This window comes from Xenopus laevis, chromosome 9_10L (assembly GCF_017654675.1).
Source record: "Xenopus laevis strain J_2021 chromosome 9_10L, Xenopus_laevis_v10.1, whole genome shotgun sequence".
In the NCBI taxonomy this organism is placed as follows: domain Eukaryota; kingdom Metazoa; phylum Chordata; class Amphibia; order Anura; family Pipidae; genus Xenopus; species Xenopus laevis.
This window is the reverse complement of record NC_054387.1, coordinates 110,733,327-110,751,964: the sequence shown is the minus strand read 5'-3', so window position 1 is coordinate 110,751,964 and position 18,638 is coordinate 110,733,327. Positions and strand designations below refer to the sequence as shown.

Sequence of the window (18,638 nt, the reverse complement as noted above, 5' to 3'; positions counted from 1 at the left end):
ATACAGGCCATTAGTTGCATTGCAAAAAATTGTATAAAAATGCCTGTTTGGGCCACAAATATTACATCCAATAAATACACAATCAGGATTGTCAAGCCATGTTCACCTGATTTCAAACATAAGGGCAGAAAATGGATCAAAATGTGTGCCGGCATATCCCAAATACAGTATTATTGGGGAAGTTTTTATGTTGGTATTATTTGGAGTAACTATGTTGGTAAGTTGGAGTAACTTTTCAATTGGCCTTCCTTTTCTTATGGTTTTTCAATTAGTAACCCACCTATTCTGGTTGTTGGGGTCAGTGATCATGGCAACCAAAAATATATTGACTGTGAGGCCTTAATTTGATTTCTATTCTTATTTTGTAATGCTTATATTTCTATTCAAGGCCCTGCAACACTCATCTTACATTACAACTGCAAAACAAAATACGCATATCTACTGGAAAATGCCACTGAATGTGTCATACTAAAACTTCATTTTAAGGTGAACTACCCATACATTTCCATAACAAATTTACTTCGACCTCAATTTAGGCTATTCCTGATAATGTGAGAGTTCCTTTCCCTCCCAAAATCTTGAATCTTAGTCAAAAATCTAAGTCATCACAAGTCTGTGACTTTTAATAAAATGGGTAAAAGCTATAATTGAGTTTAAAGCCCTATTGTTGGAAATTGAATAGTGATACATAGTCAGGTATCCAGGGAGAAAGACTACCACAATAATAATTATAAAAGAGTGAAAAGAGCAAAGGTCATTTTTTAATGTTCTGAATTACCCCATTAGGACAGTGCTGTCTAATTGAAAGCTTGTTGCAGATGTTGCATATTAAAGGGGTTGTGCACCTTTGAGTTAACTTTTAGTATTATGTAGACTACAGTAATATTCTAAGACAAATTGTAATTGGTTTCAATTTTTTATCATTTGTGGTTTTTGAGTTATTTTTCTTTTAATCAGCAGCTTCGCAGTTTGCATATTCAGCAATCTGGTTGCTAGGGTCCAAATTATCCTAGCAACCCTGTACTGATTTGAATAAGAGTCTGGGATATGGATAGGAGAGGGTCTGAATAGAAAGTTGAGCAATAAAAAGTACCAATAACAATAAATATGTAGCCTTAGAGAGTATTTGTTTTTAGAAGGGGTCAGTGACCCCAATCTGATAATTGGAAAGAGTCTGCAGAAGAAGGCAATTAATTAAAAAAACTATACATAATAAATAATGCAGACCAATTGAAAAGTTTCTTAGAACTGGCTACTCTATAAGATACTAAAAGATACTAGAAGTTAACCACCCATTTAAAAAAGAACAGACTTCCAAAGGGTTATACAGATATTTAAAAAGATAATGCCATACATATAAAATTCAGCCCCCCCAAAAATATGTTCCCCATTACTGTTTTATCCAATGCTACAGAGGTGGATTTAACAATGTTTTAGTCTGACGAAGAATATTTTTAATACTTAGGAATATAACCTAGATTTTAACGTAGCTTTTAAATGTAGCATTACTTGGGATGGGAGCTATATGAAGCATCAGTATAATCAGACAGCTCTACACACTATAAAAGTGTCCAATGAACAGGGCTGGAAGCTCAATATTGAATAGCATTAGTCTGAGGCAGAATTTTTCCAATACCAGCAAGGTTACCTTGAACATTCTGTAACACTGTTGCAGCACTGAGGAGTAAACTTTATCCTGCAGGTAAAAAAAGAGGCATTAAGTTTAACTATATATTTTTTAACCTTTCTGAGCTCCTTGAAGTGTATTCAGTTTTGCCAACTGCTATATTTATACACAATAATGAATGGGAGGGTAGGGTAATTATATCATGCTTTTTTATACCTCATTATAGTGCATTATTATCAGAAATGCTGTATGAATTGAGAAATTCAGCAGATGTGAACACACAAATACACCCAAATGCATTGTGTTTCTGTGATAAAAACGACACACCAATGCACTGAGAGTGTTGAGAAATGCACCACAAATAATAATGTAATGCAAGCAAGCTACATACAGTAGTACAATATGAGCCTATAGAAACCTGTATAGATATAAGGCAGCCATCACAGAGATATAAGGGTTCCAAACGCATTGAACTTTTGGGGCCTACACACCTAAATGTAATACTATTCAGTATGTCACGGACGAATCTTATGCCACTTAGATGTAAGGATGTCCCAGAGGAACAAACGGATGTAAAATAATGTCAGTGTAGATCTAGCGTGTGTGTGTGTCTCTTGCTACTAGAATGGTGTCAGACTTTTTTGTAAATCTGGCACTTTTTCCTCGATCCTATTTCCTCATTTTCAAAGATTAATATATAAGACAGGAAAAAAATAGAAAAACAATTCATACTTACTAATAACTCATCTTCTTGGTATTCCAACACTGTTTTGCCTTCCTTTTGCTTCTCTGCGACTGGATTTTTCACCACCTAAAGATAATTGACAAAAGCAGTGTGAGCATCAGAGACAGCACATCCCTACAATAGAACCTGGATACTATTTTAATAATTAAGCTTTGACCATGCACATGAAGCAGTTTAGCTATTAAAGAATGAAACAAGACACGTTGATTGGTGTGTTTTACACACCAGGGCATAACCATGTAGAGATGTGTGATTATTATATGGATTAACTTACCATAACCATCCAAAACCCCTCTTCTGGCTCATGGAAGAACTGTCTGTTTTTTTGAGTATGTAAAGATTTAGCAGGTTTTGTTGGATTGAAGGTTCTTGAAAAAAAATGCATACAGTTCATTAATTCTTCAGATTGGATTAAGTACAATGTACTGTTTTATTATTACAGAGAAAAAGGAAATCATTTTTACAAATTTGGATTATTTGAATAAAATGGAGTCTATGTGACACAGCCTTCCTGTAATTTGGACCTTTCTGGAAATTTGGTTTCTGGATAACCTGTATTTTTAAAAGACCTCTGCACTTATAGAAGCATATCTACCTTAGTATTATAATTTGCATTGACAGGGCAAGTAAAGCAAATAATTGGCAATAGGCTGTCCACTTTTTTTTTACTACAAGATGAATTTTAGGGTCAGCAAATATAATACCTGGTAAACTGCACAATTGCTTCACATAAGCCGACATTTCTAATTTTTTCATTTTTTTCTACTTCGTTCGGGTGGTAAAAGAGAATCTTTTTTTCTTCCTAGAATGGAAATAAAAAGGAAATAGAGTCAGAGTTGTGGTAACAAACAAGGCTCAATACATGAATGAACATTTATATATATATGGTTATAATGATGATTGAAAACATGTGGCAGACACTTCGTTATATTAGGCTACTTCCGAAATAGGAGATCTAAAATGAACTTGACTTTTTGTTTAGAACATAAACAGCTTTTCTCTTATACACAGCACCCCACTGTATTGATATTGATTACTTAAGCCAGATGGAACATAGTTTATTTTCTCAATAGAACTACACTTTTGGTGGATATATAGTATGGTAACAAAGCTCATCTGTGACCAACCTATAGCAACCAATAAGCAATTTAGAAGATGAAGACAGTCTGACATTTGACTGTTTGCTACATAATGTCAGACATGGGTTTGCAAGGTATGTAATTCATTTTCTTTGTATAAGCACATTCATTTTACAGCTCTGCACAATATGTTGGCGCCCTAAAAATACATAATAATAATAGAAATAAAAGTTACTGCAACTCAAGCTATAGTAGTGGTTTTTGTAATAGTATTTGTTTCAAGTCCCCATTTGCATTGAAACAGCTGCGTTCGTTGTGCCACAACTAACTGCACGGAAAAAAGAATCGGGGATATAATTACATGCTAAAATCGCCATTCTTGAAACCTCCAACTGGGTGCACTGATTAGAAACGGCAATAATAATGTCATTTATTAATGAATTAGTGTATTTATGATTTTCTGGTGTGGTAATTAATTTAGGAGACTTTAAGATAATAAAATTGAATTAAATTGAGATTAAATTTACTGTGCGCGGATTTTGAGATACATTTTTGAACAAATAGCATTCAAACAGTTTGTCAGGTTATCCTTTAAAAAAAATAACAAGATGACAGATTTATAGAAATATTGGTTTGTCACTTATCCAGTCATAGTCCCAGGGAAGGTCAAAATGGTGTTCCAGTATCTAGTTCTCAATGTCACCCTTAACGACCTTCCAGCCAGGCCTTTCAGCTACTGCACCATTAGGGCGGGGGGCATGCGGAGTGGATCCACTTTCCTCCACCTGCATTTTGTACTGCGCTGTCATTCACTCCTTTGTATAGAGCCTGACAGACAGCTGTGTGGAGTGTTGATATCTGCTCAGTGCAGCTACTCACAGGCTGTCAATGGGACTATACAAGGTAGCGGATGACAGAGGACAAGTCTGTGTACAAAACGCAGGTAAAGGAAAGCAAATAATCTGCTCCATGTCCTTAGAGGGGCAGCCCAACAATCTTGGAACCACTAAGTAACATATTCCATCCGCAAATTAGGACAGCCAATAAGGAGGCACTCTGGTTACTACTGTAAAGATCTGATTTGTATTTTAGGTAGACAACAGAATATCTAAAATCAGAGTCAGAGTAAATGAAAGAGTAAAGCTTGTGGTGGAACATGAGCCTCTTGGAGCAGTACTGACCCATGGCCAGCATGCAGATAGGGGACTCAATGTTTTCCTAAGGAAAGGCTGGTTCTACAATTACAATTACAACTTAGCATTGTGATGTCCATGTAGGAGGATACAGAGAAATGGGTGCTCCGTATCACATTACAAATATGGCACGATCAGGGTGGCATAAAGATAATAAAATAGCAGATATGGGCAATAACACAATAGCCTCAATAAAATATCAATCTATATTGTAGTATAGAATATGTTACCAAAAAGGAAAAAAATTGTAAAGCATAAAACTCAGTAACAAAACAGATTAGAACAACCATTGGGTGATCATGTAAAGTATGTAACCAGAATCAATATTATCCATGTATGACTACAGGAGGGTAGATTCATCCTGTTTAAGCAAGATGTTCCAGCCTGCAGTCTTTCACTCCCAGGACTCTCAGTGCTATATAAGTCGCCTGAGACGCCTGCAGGATTATGGGAGATGTAACACAACAATAGCTGGATAGCATGTGAAACAATTCTAATGCAACCTAGGATACGCTGACATTTACAGCAAACACCCAGGATGCTGTTGCTCCTTTTTCATGTTCATTAGCTGTCCCAATTTATAACTTATTGATAGAAACTACAGTAGTGCTCCTGATGTAAACACCCAAGGTTCACTAGTACACAGTAACAAAAAATACATTTAAATGCAATACAGAATACTTTATGCTATGTGGCCCCATGACATTACCCTTCGGTGGCAAATTCTTTTAAAGGAACAGTTCAGTGTAAAAATAAAAACTGGGTAAATAGATAGGCTGTGCAAAATAAAAAATGTTTCAAAATGTAATGTATAAAGGCTGGAGTGACTGGATGTCTAACATAACCAAAAACAACTTCCTACATTTCAGCACTCTAACTCTGAGTTAGTCAGCGACTTGAAGGGGAGCCACATGGGACAACACAGAAGAGGTACTTTACAGTTACATAATTCCACAAGGATAATTTCTATTCAGATAACACAATTTCTCCTAATACTTCACAGAGGATGTAAATTAAAAGTTACGATTCTGTCAAAGTATGGGAATCACACGCTGTAGGCAGAATAACTGCATTTAAGATTTATTATGTATCCACACAACATGTTTCGGGCACCAAGGCCCTTTCTCAAGTGTGATTAAAAGTTAAAAGTTACACTTACTTCTCCTTCTCTTGGACCAAACTTTGGATTATATATGAAGAAACTTAGTAAGGATGGAGCATACCGTTTATCTTGGCCTGCAAATGCCATCCTGCATAAAGGGATATGAGCACAGGCATCAGAGAAATAGTTATTTCAGTTCTTCAGTATAATGTTTAGCAAAATCTCACATCTGCTTCCTTAAAGGAAAACTATACCACCTGAACAACGTAGGTCTCTATAAAAAGATATTACATAAAACAGCTCATTTGTTAAACCCTGCTTCATTTTCATAATAATATACTTTTTAGTAGTATGTGCCATTGGGTAAACCTAAATAGAAGATTGGCATTCTAATAAATAAGGGCTGCCCCCTGGGATTCTAGGATTCACAATGCACACAAACATACCATACATGTTAGGTCACATGAGCCAATTAACAGACAGAGTTCTGTCTTTTACTTCCGCACTTCTTCCTGTTAGAGTTGTAGTATTTCTGGTCAGGTGATCTCTGAGGCAGCACAAAGACCTTCACGAAATGGTGGGTCAAGGCAAGAGATGTAAAAGGGCAATATTTACTTAAATATATATTCCAGTTTGGTAAGATTCTTTAATATGCCTCTTAATATGACATAAACTATCTGTTGCTTAAGAATTAATTTAGGGGGTATAGTTTTCCTTTAAATGATCATAGAACAATACAAGTAGATCCACATACATGCAGGGAAGTTATCTTGTTCCTGATAAGACTCATCACAGCATATATATCTATGTGATTGGGACCTTGGGTTGTAAGTTCCACAGAGATCAGGGATCTGTAACCGACGTTGCCACAAATCTTTTCTGACGCTAAGTGCACATGCTCAGCTTCGGGGAGATCAGTCGATTGGCGACAAATCTCCTCTTCTTTATGGTAACTAATCTCCCCAAACTAACTCCCGCTGGCTAGAATGTAAATAGCCGGTGGGATGGCACTCACGAGGATACTTCGGGTGACTTCGGAAAACGAATCGCCGGCGGGAGGCAGTTTGGGGAGATTAGTTGCCCTGAAAAAAGAGGAGATTTGCTGCTGGGCGACTAATCTCCCCGAAACTGAGTGTTTGCCCTGACCCCAAGAGATGCTGGAAAAGCTTCAGGCTGATATAAAATATAAATAGTAGTGCCTGCCAAGTAAAAATAACCATTTATTTACATACTCTTTGAGCATGTACAGACAAGTATTTATGGGTCTGTATACAAACTAGTGATAAAAATGATATCAAGGAAACAGGACTTGTAAGTGCAGATAACAACATTGTGAATAGGGGGGGGGGGGATACGTGCTGCAGATAAAGCCTGATACATTTTGTGCTCTTTTTGTGCGTTTCACATATGCACCTACCTGCGTTTGCTATGTGGATTCAGAAATGCTGGTCAGTATATGAACTTGTTGACAGTATTTCTGTGTTATCGGTCATGGCACTGGAAGAAGAAGATACAAAGGTAGTGATTAAGAGGAGGAAGGATGGAAACTCTACTAACCATAAATAACCATTTGGATTCTAGCAAATGGCAGAGAGCTGCTGTAAGAGCCAGACAGTTACTATTTAGTGGGCTGGTGGGGGGCATTTTGCATCTCTGTGTACAGAAAATGCCAGGGCCTATTTTTAATCCCACTCCAGACATGGTGGGCACTCTACGAAGGGGCGTGCCCCCGAAACGTTACAACTTTGCAATAAACATGCAGGGCCTGGCCCGCTTGCATGGAGTCCTGAGTGCCGGTATTTTTCCTTTTAGTTAAGTAAATTGGAGGGTGCCATTCCTTCTTACTCAACATCACTTGGCGATTAATCTCCCCATGTGCCACCACCCTAAAGGAACAGTAACACCAACAAATGAATGCGTTTAAAGTAATTAAAGGTATAATGTAGAAAATTTGCAATTTGTTTTCATTTTTTCTTAATGAAGATATTTGAGTTATTTAGCTTTTCATTCAGCAGCTCTTCAATTTGCATCTTAAGCAATCTGGTAACTAGGGTCCAAATTATCCTAACAACCAGGCATTGATTTGAATAAGAGACTGGAATATAAATAGAAGAGGCCTGAATAGAAGCATCAGTAATAAAAAGTAACAATAACAATACATTTGTAGCCTTACTGAGCATTTGTTTGTTTCATTTGAAAGATGGAAAGAGTCAGAAGAAAAAGGCAAATAACTGTAAAAAAAAATAAAAACCAATTGAAAAGTTGCTTAGAATTGGCCGTTTTATAACATAATAATAGTTACCTATAAAGGTGAACCACACCTTTAACATATAATATATTGTTAGCATGCACTGTTAAAAGCTGCGTGTTTGCTTTAGAAAGACTGTTATAGTTTATATAAACAAGCTGCTGTTTTGTCATAGGGGCAGCCATTCAATGAATGGAAAACAAAGAGAAAATGCACAGGTTACATAGCACATACTAGATAAGCCCTGTCCAATTCAATGGTGTTTTATCTGTTATCTGCTATGTAACCTGTGCCTTGTCTCCCTTTTTTCCAGCTTGAATGGCTGCCCCCACAGCTACACAGCAGCTTATTTATATAAACAATAGTAGTGCTTCTCAAGAAAACAGTTTTACCAATGCAAAGCGACAGTCTGTTATATTTTAATTACTTTGACCAGTGCATGGTTGCTAGGGTAATTTGGACCCTAGCAACCAGATTGCTGAAATTGCAAACTGGAGAGCTGCTGAATAAAAAGCTAAATAAGTCACACATATTTATGCAACTTGTCTCTACACTTTCTACATCCGACTGGAAGTTAATTTAAAGGTGTGTCTTGCTGTCCAGCATCTGGCCAGGCCCTCCTTTTTGCCTCACAAAAAAAATAAAAACATAAGGAAACCTTTGTTATAACACCTGACAGACAGCACAAACATATTAAGACTGAACCATCACTCAACATGGAGCCCAGAGGGGAAAGAGAGCGTCAGTGGGTACTAAAGATACACGAAGAATGGGTGGAGACACATTATATTGTTTTTCCTGCAGCCCCAAAGGCTTTTCCAGCTGTACCACTGGACTGGAGATTAGAATCCCTGCTCTAGAACTGGAGTACAGGAAAGACCATTCACATATGACTCTATGCACAGCGCTTACTATAGCTTAGAGATCTCCTTTCCTATTTCGTACCGCCCAAAAATCCCGCTTTATGCGGGACAGCCCCGATTTTACGATTTAACGTAGCCGGCAATATCGGATCGCTGTTTGAACGTTCCCCGCAGCCGCTAATCTCCAATTCCTCGTATTCTTCCGGATTCCCGACGTCACAAATCCTCGCGAGACTATGACGTCACATGCAGACGTATATAAGCGCAGTTTCCTGCTTTCTATGCGGACAACTTGTGCTTATCAGGAGGAAGAAAGAGAAAACACTTTCTTTTCCTGTTTGAAACGAGCACTATCTGCCACCACTAGAGTTTCTGCTCCAAAACTTTATTTTGTTTGTCTCTAGTTAGAGCTCTGGCTCAAAAATGAAATTTTTTTCCTGGTTGTCAATGTCAAACAGTATCCCCCCAATCAGAAGCCCTGCTCCCAATCTTGAATGAAAAGGAAAGGTTTTGTGTAAACTCTTGAATAAAAAGGAAAGGTTTTGTGTAAACTAGAGAAAGAAGAAATCATGTGGCCCCTATATTTTCACAGAATCCACTATTTAGGATTTGTCCGAGCCCCGAATCCTTCTCGAAAGATTCGGCCAAATACCGAACTGAATCCTGATTTGCATTTGCAAATAAGGGACGGGAAGGGGAAAACATTTTTTACTTCCTTGTTTTATGACAAAAAGTCATGCGATTTCCCTCCACGCCCCTAATTTGCATATGCAAATTCGGATTTGGTTCGGCCGGGCAGAAGGGTTTATCCGAACCCTGCTGAAAAAGGCTGGATCCTGGATTCGTTGCATCCCTAATTTTTGTACTCTGAGGGTCACACTGTTTTTGTGCAAAGAAGCAGGCCAGGATTTGTGGAAAGGCCACCAAGGCCGGGGACTAGGGCGGCAGAATTTTAGGTGGCGGCATGCTGCCCAACCAGACCCACATTAGTTCAAATACATTGGGGATGCGCAGGAGATACAATATCTTTTAAAATCTGTGCGCCAATCACCATTGCTCTGGTCCCGATGATGAAAATTAGAGTGAATAAAAGGGAAGCGGTGACGAACAACAGCGGGCCTAGGGTTGCCACCTTTTCTGGAAAAAAATACTGGCCTTCCCATATTCTTGCCTTTTTTTCCTATTAATAACATTTGCGTCAAACATTACTTTTACCGGCCAGGCCGGTAAAATACCGGCCAGGTGGCAAACCTAGTGCCCGCTATGTAAATCCGGTCCTGCAAACAAGGACCACGTTTTAGGACAAAAACAAAGGCTAATTTAGAAGAATGTAATGACTGAAATTGAACAAAAGTTATCTTGAATTGTGGACTTCTTTTCCCTCTGGCTTTAATGGGTTTTAGTGATATTTGTGGACGCTTGGTCCATATTGCTCGTAATTGGGATAAAAAATGGCTTGTTTAGGAGCAGATAAAGGATGAAATTGATCAAAAGTAATCTAGTTTTTATTTATTTTTTACTCTGGCATAAAAGGGTCCCTGTGTTTTAGGTGAAAACTACAGCCAAGTTTGTCACAATTTAAGGACAAAAAGGCTAATTTAGAAGACTTTATTAGATGATATTGTGCAAAAGCAGTCTTGAATTTTAAGGTTTTTTTTATTCTGGCAGAAAAAGGATATTATGAACTTGAAAAGTAGAGCCAAACTGTTCTCGGTTAAGGAGACTATAATGCAGAGCTGTCAACCTGAGGAAATATTTAGGTGCTACCAAGAAGTGACCGGAATAAGGGGGCTAATATCGGCTAATTCCCCAAAAATTAGGGGGAGGGGTGTTCAACAGCTCTGTATAATTGGTGAAATAACATCAATAATTTTTTAGTTGTACGGCTCTTTTGTTTTTCCAGGACTGGAAACGGGGTTCAGCAGGAAAGGCAGGAGCCTTGGGCATATCGTAAGAAGGGGTGCAGTTTTCTTAAAATGTCTGTGGCCCTTTTCTGGTACAGGTAAGGGATCCAGTACAGGAAACCCGGTATCCAAAAAGCTCTGAATTACGGAAAGGTTGTCTCCCATAGACTCCGTTTTATCCAAATAATCCAAACTGATTTCCTTTTTCTCTTTAATAATAAAACAGTAGCTTGTACTTTATCCAGACTAAGATATAATTAATCCTTATTGGAAGCAAAACCAGCCTATGTTTACATGATTTTCTAGTAGACTTAAGGAATGAAGATCCAAATTACAGAAAGATCAGTTATCCGGAAACCCCCAGGTCCCGAGCATTCTGGATAACAAGTCTCATAATTGTATAACCCATTATCCACTTGTCTCTATCCCTGCACACACCAGTGAATAGTTTTCATTCATACTACTCCACTCAGGCACTTTCCCAGTATTAGGAAGAGATCCCGCATATCTTTCCATACAGTGAGTGCTCTTGAGTAGAGGGGCAGCAGCCGACGATTTTGAAACAATCATTGTCATGTCAGCTCTGTAGCAATCAATGTTCTTGTTCCTCTAAAACAAGCAGACAAAAAGGAGGGGAAACTTTGTTCACAATAATTTACAGGAGAACTAAAACCAGGGGTGCTCCGCCAATGAGGCGAGTTGAGGCACTCGCCTCAGGCGGCAGCGCCCCCCAAGTTGCCGCTCCTGGTAACTAAGACCCGAATTTCTGGTTTTCAACCCAGAAATTCTGCTCTTCTAGCGACGTGGACCCATCCGGTGCAGAATGTGAGTGCCATAGGGAGGTGGGGGGGGGCAAAAACTAAGGCCGGGCGACAAATTGGGCAGGATCGCCCCTGACTAAAATTTAACAAAGAAGTAGATAAGATAGAAATGCTGCACTTTATGTTTTGTGATTCTGTACCAGCCCAAGGCAACATAGCCCTTTAGCAGTGAAGATCTGTGACTCTAAAAATATAATAAAAGCAAAGATTGGAAATGAGTAGCACATTGTGGCAGAGGCTAAATGTTTTTTTAAAGTACATTAAAACTAAAAAGGTGCGGGATGCGGGTCAAATGTCATACATCTGTGATGTAAAAATATGCAAGCCACTTATATCCTTTATGGGACTGCATTAAAAAAATCCATAATGGAAAAAGACAATGGAGTCCGTCTAAATCAAAAACTTGGCTGTAGCTAGTAATGGCAGTCAGCAGCTTAAAGGGCAAACAAGATCTCGAGCTGTATAAAAAGGGCCATAGATTCACGGGAGGAGGGGTAATTCTTCCACTGTATAGAGCACTGGTAAGACCCCATCTAGCCATACAGTTTTGGTCTACAGCACTCAAACATGACATTATTGAATTAGAGAGGGCCCAGAGAAGCATTGCAAGAATTGGTGCACAATGCCAGTAATTGTACCATTATTGATCAAAGAGAAGTGTCCAAGGCAAATAATAAAATGGGAAAAAAATACTCACAGTTCACCCCAGTCCATGGGTGCAAAAATCTGAAATAGCAAAAAGGTGTGGGTTTTCTCCAAAAGTAAAGACCACCTAGGTCACCTGCATGTTCTAATAAATTATTTGAATTTTTAATTATTTTTGGTCTTTACTTTTGGAGAAAACTCACAACTTTTTGCTATTTCAGGGTCCAGAGAAGGGCAACTAAGTTGGTAAAAGGTATGGAAAATCTTAGCTACTGTATGAGTAAAGACTGCCCAAGTTGGGGTTGTTCATGCTGGAGAAGAGGTGCTTCAGGGGTAATTATGATAACTATGTATAAATATATAAGGGGATCGTACAATAACCTCTCAAATACTTTATTTACCAGTAGGTCCTTCCAGCTGACAAGAGGGCACCCATTCTGTTAAGAAGAAAGGAGGTTCCGTCTAAATATTCTGAAGGATTTTTTTAAAGTGAGAGCTGTGAAAATGCGGAATTCTCTCCCTGAATCAGTCGTTATATTAGATAGCTTTAAGAGGTTGGATGTCTTGTTAGCAAATGAAGGAATACAGGGTTATTAAAGATAGCTCATAGAACAATTTCCATCTTTCCCCCTCTCAGGCAAATTGGAGAGGCTTCAAATGTGGTTTTTGCCTTCTGGATCAAAAAAAAAACTGCTAAAAGTTTGGACGTGGGTCTTTTTTCAACTTAACTTACTATGTTACTGTATTACGTAGATACAAATGTTAAAAGAAATGCTATCACCCCAAATTTTCATTTTTTATGCACTTCTGGTGCTGAGGTCTGAATACTCTGTTGTAAAGACAACTAAAATCTCATCCAATAAACATGAAAAAACTGCAACTTTGTGAAAAGAAATTAAAGAGAAGCAACCGTTTACAGTCGACTGACTGACTGTCTTATCCTGGCTCCATACAGGCAAACTGCTTTTTTGCATTATCCCAGAATTGAAACTATCTTTTCCCAGTACCATACAGATAAACTGCTTGTGGCCACTCAGTTTAGACACCCCTTGTATTCTGTTTGTATTACACTGGATGGATAGAATGAGTAAATAAGTGCTTGAAGTTGCAGCCTATTAACACAGGAAGACACTAGATAACCTTGAAGTATATTATTAGAGAGTGATGGAGTTTTTCCTTTCAGAAATACACAGTGCTTCCTTGGGTTATGCAAGGGATTCCCCTGTTTTATAAATAATGTAAATGGTCTTTGTGTGCCGGTGTTAGTTTGTATGATGAAGATGAGAAGAGTCACATTTCTCAGAATCAACAATTAAGTACAGCGTCAGAACATATCATGGTGTGTGGTTACAGCCTATACAATTAAGGATATGGGTGAAATTTGAACCTATAGTACAGTTTCCACCTGCTTTGTAAACATTTATATAGCTCCTTTTATTCAGCATAGAGTTACCCCTTTACCTCATTTCTGGTAGAAGTCCAAATAGTCTATAAATGGCCTGTGTTAAGGTAAATTTAATCCTGATAGAGCTCTTGCATATTTAATAGTCATGAGTGTTTGTTGATAGAGAGATGCTAAGAGGCAGCCTGTTGTCTGGGTTATACTCAAGATAGGGGTTAGCAATAACTTTCTTAGAAAGTAACCTTTCTCTCTGGTTTCTTATGCAATAAGACCATTTGTGAACAGATGCGCTAAATAGCACCAGTCAAGTCACCAGTAGCAACCAATAGGGCTTTGCTTTCATTCTCTAGCTTGTAGTAGACTGCTAAACTTGCCAGCACCTATGCAATTTAGCACCTTGTTTGTAAATCAGCACCTATATGTACATTTACATGAGATAATTACATTTGTACATAATACAGCATTATATATATATATATATATATATATATATATATATATATATATATATATATATATATATATATATATATATATATATATATATACAAGTCAATAATACATTATTTGTATTTGTATTATACTAGATATAGTATTATACTAGATATAGTTATAGAAGCCAGATCAAAAATGTTTGAATGGCATCAGTGCTACATGAGAACTAGTGGATTGTATAAAGGCAATCTGAATAATCCAAATTGTTGGGCTGCCCCTGCTAGAGATGCCTTTTATCACATTAGTTAAGCAAAATGAACTTTAATTACACTATATGAATTATCTGAATCTTGCTTACTTCAGTCTGGGATTTCAAAATTATACCAAGCAGGCAGCAGCCATTTTGTGGACACTGTTATTAAGACAAGCCTTGCATCATCTCAGAATCTTGTTTGTGCATGAGAATGGGGGACTCGATGTCCATCCCCATGCCCTGGCTACACAATTAAATGGTGAAGAGAACGGGGGAATATGTGGAGAGCAGTGACATCTAGGAAATGCGAAATGGAAAGTGAAAGTAATTGTTTGCCCCGCCTCTATGCCCAGGGCATAGAGGAGGGGCAGACAATATTTGATTGATAGCTGAGATTTTTAAATGAGCTTACAACAGCTATGAATGCTTTAATAAAAAATAGAAATTTGATTTCATGTTTAATTTGAAAAGGACTACTATTATACAGATTTTTGTGTCTGGGTGACAGGTCCACTTTAAGTGTTCAGTGTCAAGAAGACAAAAGGATGGAGGACCCTGCCCAGTAGGGCTTACAGTCTAAATGGGAGGGTAAAAAACACAATTTGGAAGGGTATTAAGTGCTGTAGGTTCAAGTTCCCAGTCCAAGTGTTATCCAGGTTCTCCCAGAGGTAGTCTTTGAGTTTAGTTCTAAAGACATTGAAGTAGTATTCTCTCAGGAGAGATTCAGGAATGGCATTCCAAATATAAGGAGTCGCAAAAGAGAAGGGTTTGATACGGGAAATAGCAGTAGTAGAGGGGGGTACAACCAAGCAGTTGCTCTGAGAGGAGCGGAGATTTCGGCCAGGAACATATAGAGAAACAAGAGATTAGATGTAGTTAGGTGCAGAGGAGTGAAGGGCTTTGAAGGTTATGAGGAGGAGTTTGTAAGTTATACTTTGGACGGATTTTGGCAATATTGCGTCAAATTGTATCTGTATGTTACCCTCCCATTTAGACTGTAAGCCCTATGGGGTAGGGTCCTCCAGCCTTTTGTCTCCTTGACACTGAGCACTTAATTTGTATTGTAATTATATTTTATATTTATGTGAATTGTATTTCTAATAATGCACCTATTGTAACTTTTTACTTCAATGACCCCTTGTTTGTCACTGCTAATTTATTGTTTTTTTTTGCTGTACAGTGCTTTGCCCTCAAGGAGCGCTATACAAATAAAAATATACATAAATACATACAAGAAAAAAGTGACAGGTTTTGACATTGGTGTTAATATGATAAGAGAAGGAGAGAGAGGAGTCAAAGATTACCCCCAGACAGTGTACTGAGTTGACAGGGTTAATGAGCATGCAATCAAAAGAGATAGAAAATAGGGGTGTAGGACCAGGTTTTGGTGAAAAGATGATTAGTTCAGTTTTTGGTAGCACTGGTTTATCCAGTTGGAGATTGCTAGGAGGTAGTTAGAGATGTGAGCCTCTGTTTCAGCTGTTAACAAAGGGTTGGATAAATATATTTGTAAAGCAATAATTCCAGCAGCACTCCGATATGTGAATCAAAGATTATTTATTCATGCCATTAGCAGAGCGACGTTTCTGGCTATTCCAGCCCTTTATCAAGCTGGAATAGTCCGAAACGTCGCTCTGCTAATGGCATGAATAAATAATCTTTGATTCACATATCGGAGTGCTGCTGGAATTATTGCTTTACAGTGGAACTTTTCCTTGGGCAGAGAGGAACACAGCTGTGCACCCGACGCTGCAAAAGGCGATCTAGTGTAAGTGTGGCACCTTATTGATTTGATTTGATAAATATATTTGGGTATCATCATCAGCATACAGATGATAATTAAATCCAAATGAGCAGATGAGATCTCTCAAAGATAGAGTGTACAGGGAGAACAACAATGGTCGAAGTACAGAGCCTTGCGGCACCCCTAAATTATGTGGAACTGGAGATGAGGTTTTGTTAGCATTGACAGTAAAGAAGACAGTGAATGGTCGGCTAGAAAGGTAAGAGGAAAGCCAAGGTGCAGCCTGGTTATGGATGCCAACGAATGCAGAATCTGCATCAGGAGAGAGTGGTCAACCGTATCAAATGCAGATTATAGGTGAAGGAGGATAAGGATAGAGAAGTGATCTTTGGCAACCTGAAGATTTAGAGATAATGTCTGTTTGCTATCCTAGATATACCTTAAAGCCCATCATTTTACTAGCCCTCTGTAAAGGGCCGTAAACCCTTTTGTAAAAAATGGAATGACATAGATTTTACTCTGTCTCATTAGAATTAGAGAATATTCAAAGAGATATTTTGTGTGAAAAACAAGAATGTGGCAGTGCATTATACTCCTCTAAATTTAAAAACATTAAAAAGTAGTGTTTAAGGTTGATTTACTTCAAATTTCTGCAAAAAAAAAAAAAACTTCCTGCAGCCTCCTTTATCAGGCTTTGCCATTTTTAAAGATGATATAAATTTTTAGACCAAAATAAAGCCAGCACCATATATTATTTATTATTGCCTACATGATGGCAGATTTCTTTTGTTATGCTATATGTCTCCATTAAAAAAACAACCTGGGTAATAATAAACGCTAGCTAAAATTCGATATGAAATGCTAGCCCAGCCGAAGTAACGCTAGCGAAAATTCACCAGCATTCGGCTGCTGAGACGCAACTTCCCATATTAGTAAATTAGCGTAATGGTAACAAATTTGCACCAGGCGAATTGGTGCAGAGAATGGTGAAGCGGCCGCTGGTGAAAATTCACCCTTCAGTGAATTCGCCCCAATGATGGTTCTGACATGCTGATACTTTCAAATCAGATACATATATAAATTAAAATCTCTTGCTTTCTTTTGTTGTTGTGTCAGTAGTTACACCCCCATACAAAATATGATACTATTAATTTGAATTTCCCTTGCTCAAACGTTTCCCCAGAAATTGACATTTAAATACATGTTGCAGTTGTTTATTAAATAATGTTGCTTATTGTAATTTACCAAATTATGGTTGTTTCTCACAGTTGTCTGAATCTGTTCAACAGAGAGCTACAAATTACAAAACCTTTTATTTAGGTCTGTGATGAGTGAAGTGGACAGACAGAGTGCCTTATAATTAGAAAATCACCTCTATGTACCCTGTTATGACAGAACATTCACTACTGGGCAGTGATATCTCATACCTGACAACACAAGGCACCATGACTTCAGCTATGTCTGGTTGTTTCAAAACTTGCTTTGTCCACACATTCACTAACTGGATGTTACTGGGCCCCCGGTAGATAAGAGGCACATGTTTCAGGCATGACTGACGAGGTGCTATCAGCAGAGATTGCAGGAGTGGCAGGGGGTGGCATTTTGATAAAGCAAGGTGCTTATTAGCTGGTATATGCATACTGGGGGGCTAGGATAGGAGTTTTGCCTTTGGTGCCAATTGCTAATCTTCTCATAGCCAATTAATTTTAGTACTCACAAAACTTTCAAAAGTTGACCTATTTTAACAAATATACACTAGAACTGCTTCTTAATCAGGATCCCTTTTTGCCATTTACACTCTTACAGCCATACGTTCAGCTTAGTCTGTAATTACATAATTTTACCCCTGTGCACAAGTAACACTCGCGTATTTGAGTACCAAATTTCAGCACCCAAATTCACAGTGTTTGAACACTGATCATAGCAGCTTTGCCCATCTTTGTAAGTGGAGACCATGTTTGTGTTGAGTATAAGGCCTTTGCACTTGCATGTGAACACCAGCATGGTGCGACATTACTTTGGCAAAGCCACATGAGAAAAATAAACTACCGATTTTTGACATTCCACCATGCATTTTGACCATTTCTTTTGACTTCCTGAGCTAAGCAACATGGAGAATCAACTGAATGCTTTAAAGAGATAGGTTTCTACACTTTAGAATACATGACCACTATTACAGGGATGTAATACCCAAGGATGAACGCAGGCCCAGACTGGAATTCAAAATAGGGCCTGGCATTTCAAGTACACAAAAGCCCAAACAACCCCCACATGCAGCGCCAGATTCGCTGGGCGGGCGCCCCTAGGCCATGCGCTCCACGCGGTCCTAGCGCCCGCCCGCACTACCACACGCTGGCGCAAATCGCCAGCGTGCGAGCACCGGAGCACAGGGAGCACAGGCTCCCCACAGAGCGGCTGGGCGGCATGCCGCCCCCAAAAATGTGCCGCCCCAGGACCGGGCCTATGTGGCCTCGCCACAAATCCGGGCCTGCCCACAACATAGTGACTGTTTATGACATCTTACAGCAGCCTCTCTGGTATTTGACAGTCAGGCCTGGGCTGACAGTATGAAAGAGA

The 18,638-nt window shown here is 38.5% G+C and overlaps 1 protein-coding gene across 2 annotated transcripts in view; it reads right to left on the bottom strand.

Moving 5' to 3' along the window:
* The window catches only part of ccz1b.L (CCZ1 homolog B, vacuolar protein trafficking and biogenesis associated L homeolog), a 31,714-nt gene extending 22,612 nt beyond the window's left edge, over positions 1-9,102 (bottom strand). The window contains exons 1-7 of one of the 2 annotated variants that reach the window (XM_018236426.2): positions 8,907-9,102; positions 7,164-7,243; positions 5,804-5,894; positions 3,077-3,174; positions 2,647-2,740; positions 2,364-2,438; positions 1,649-1,696 (exon numbers count right to left, since the gene is read on the bottom strand). In XM_018236426.2, the coding sequence (XP_018091915.1) occupies positions 1,649-1,696; positions 2,364-2,438; positions 2,647-2,740; positions 3,077-3,174; positions 5,804-5,893 (405 nt within the window). In that variant the 5' untranslated portion in view covers position 5,894; positions 7,164-7,243; positions 8,907-9,102. The remainder of the gene's footprint in view (positions 1-1,648; positions 1,697-2,363; positions 2,439-2,646; positions 2,741-3,076; positions 3,175-5,803; positions 5,895-7,163; positions 7,244-8,906) is intronic. The other variant, XM_018236427.2, reaches the window with a different exon arrangement.
* Between the last annotated feature and the right edge of the window lie 9,536 nt (positions 9,103-18,638).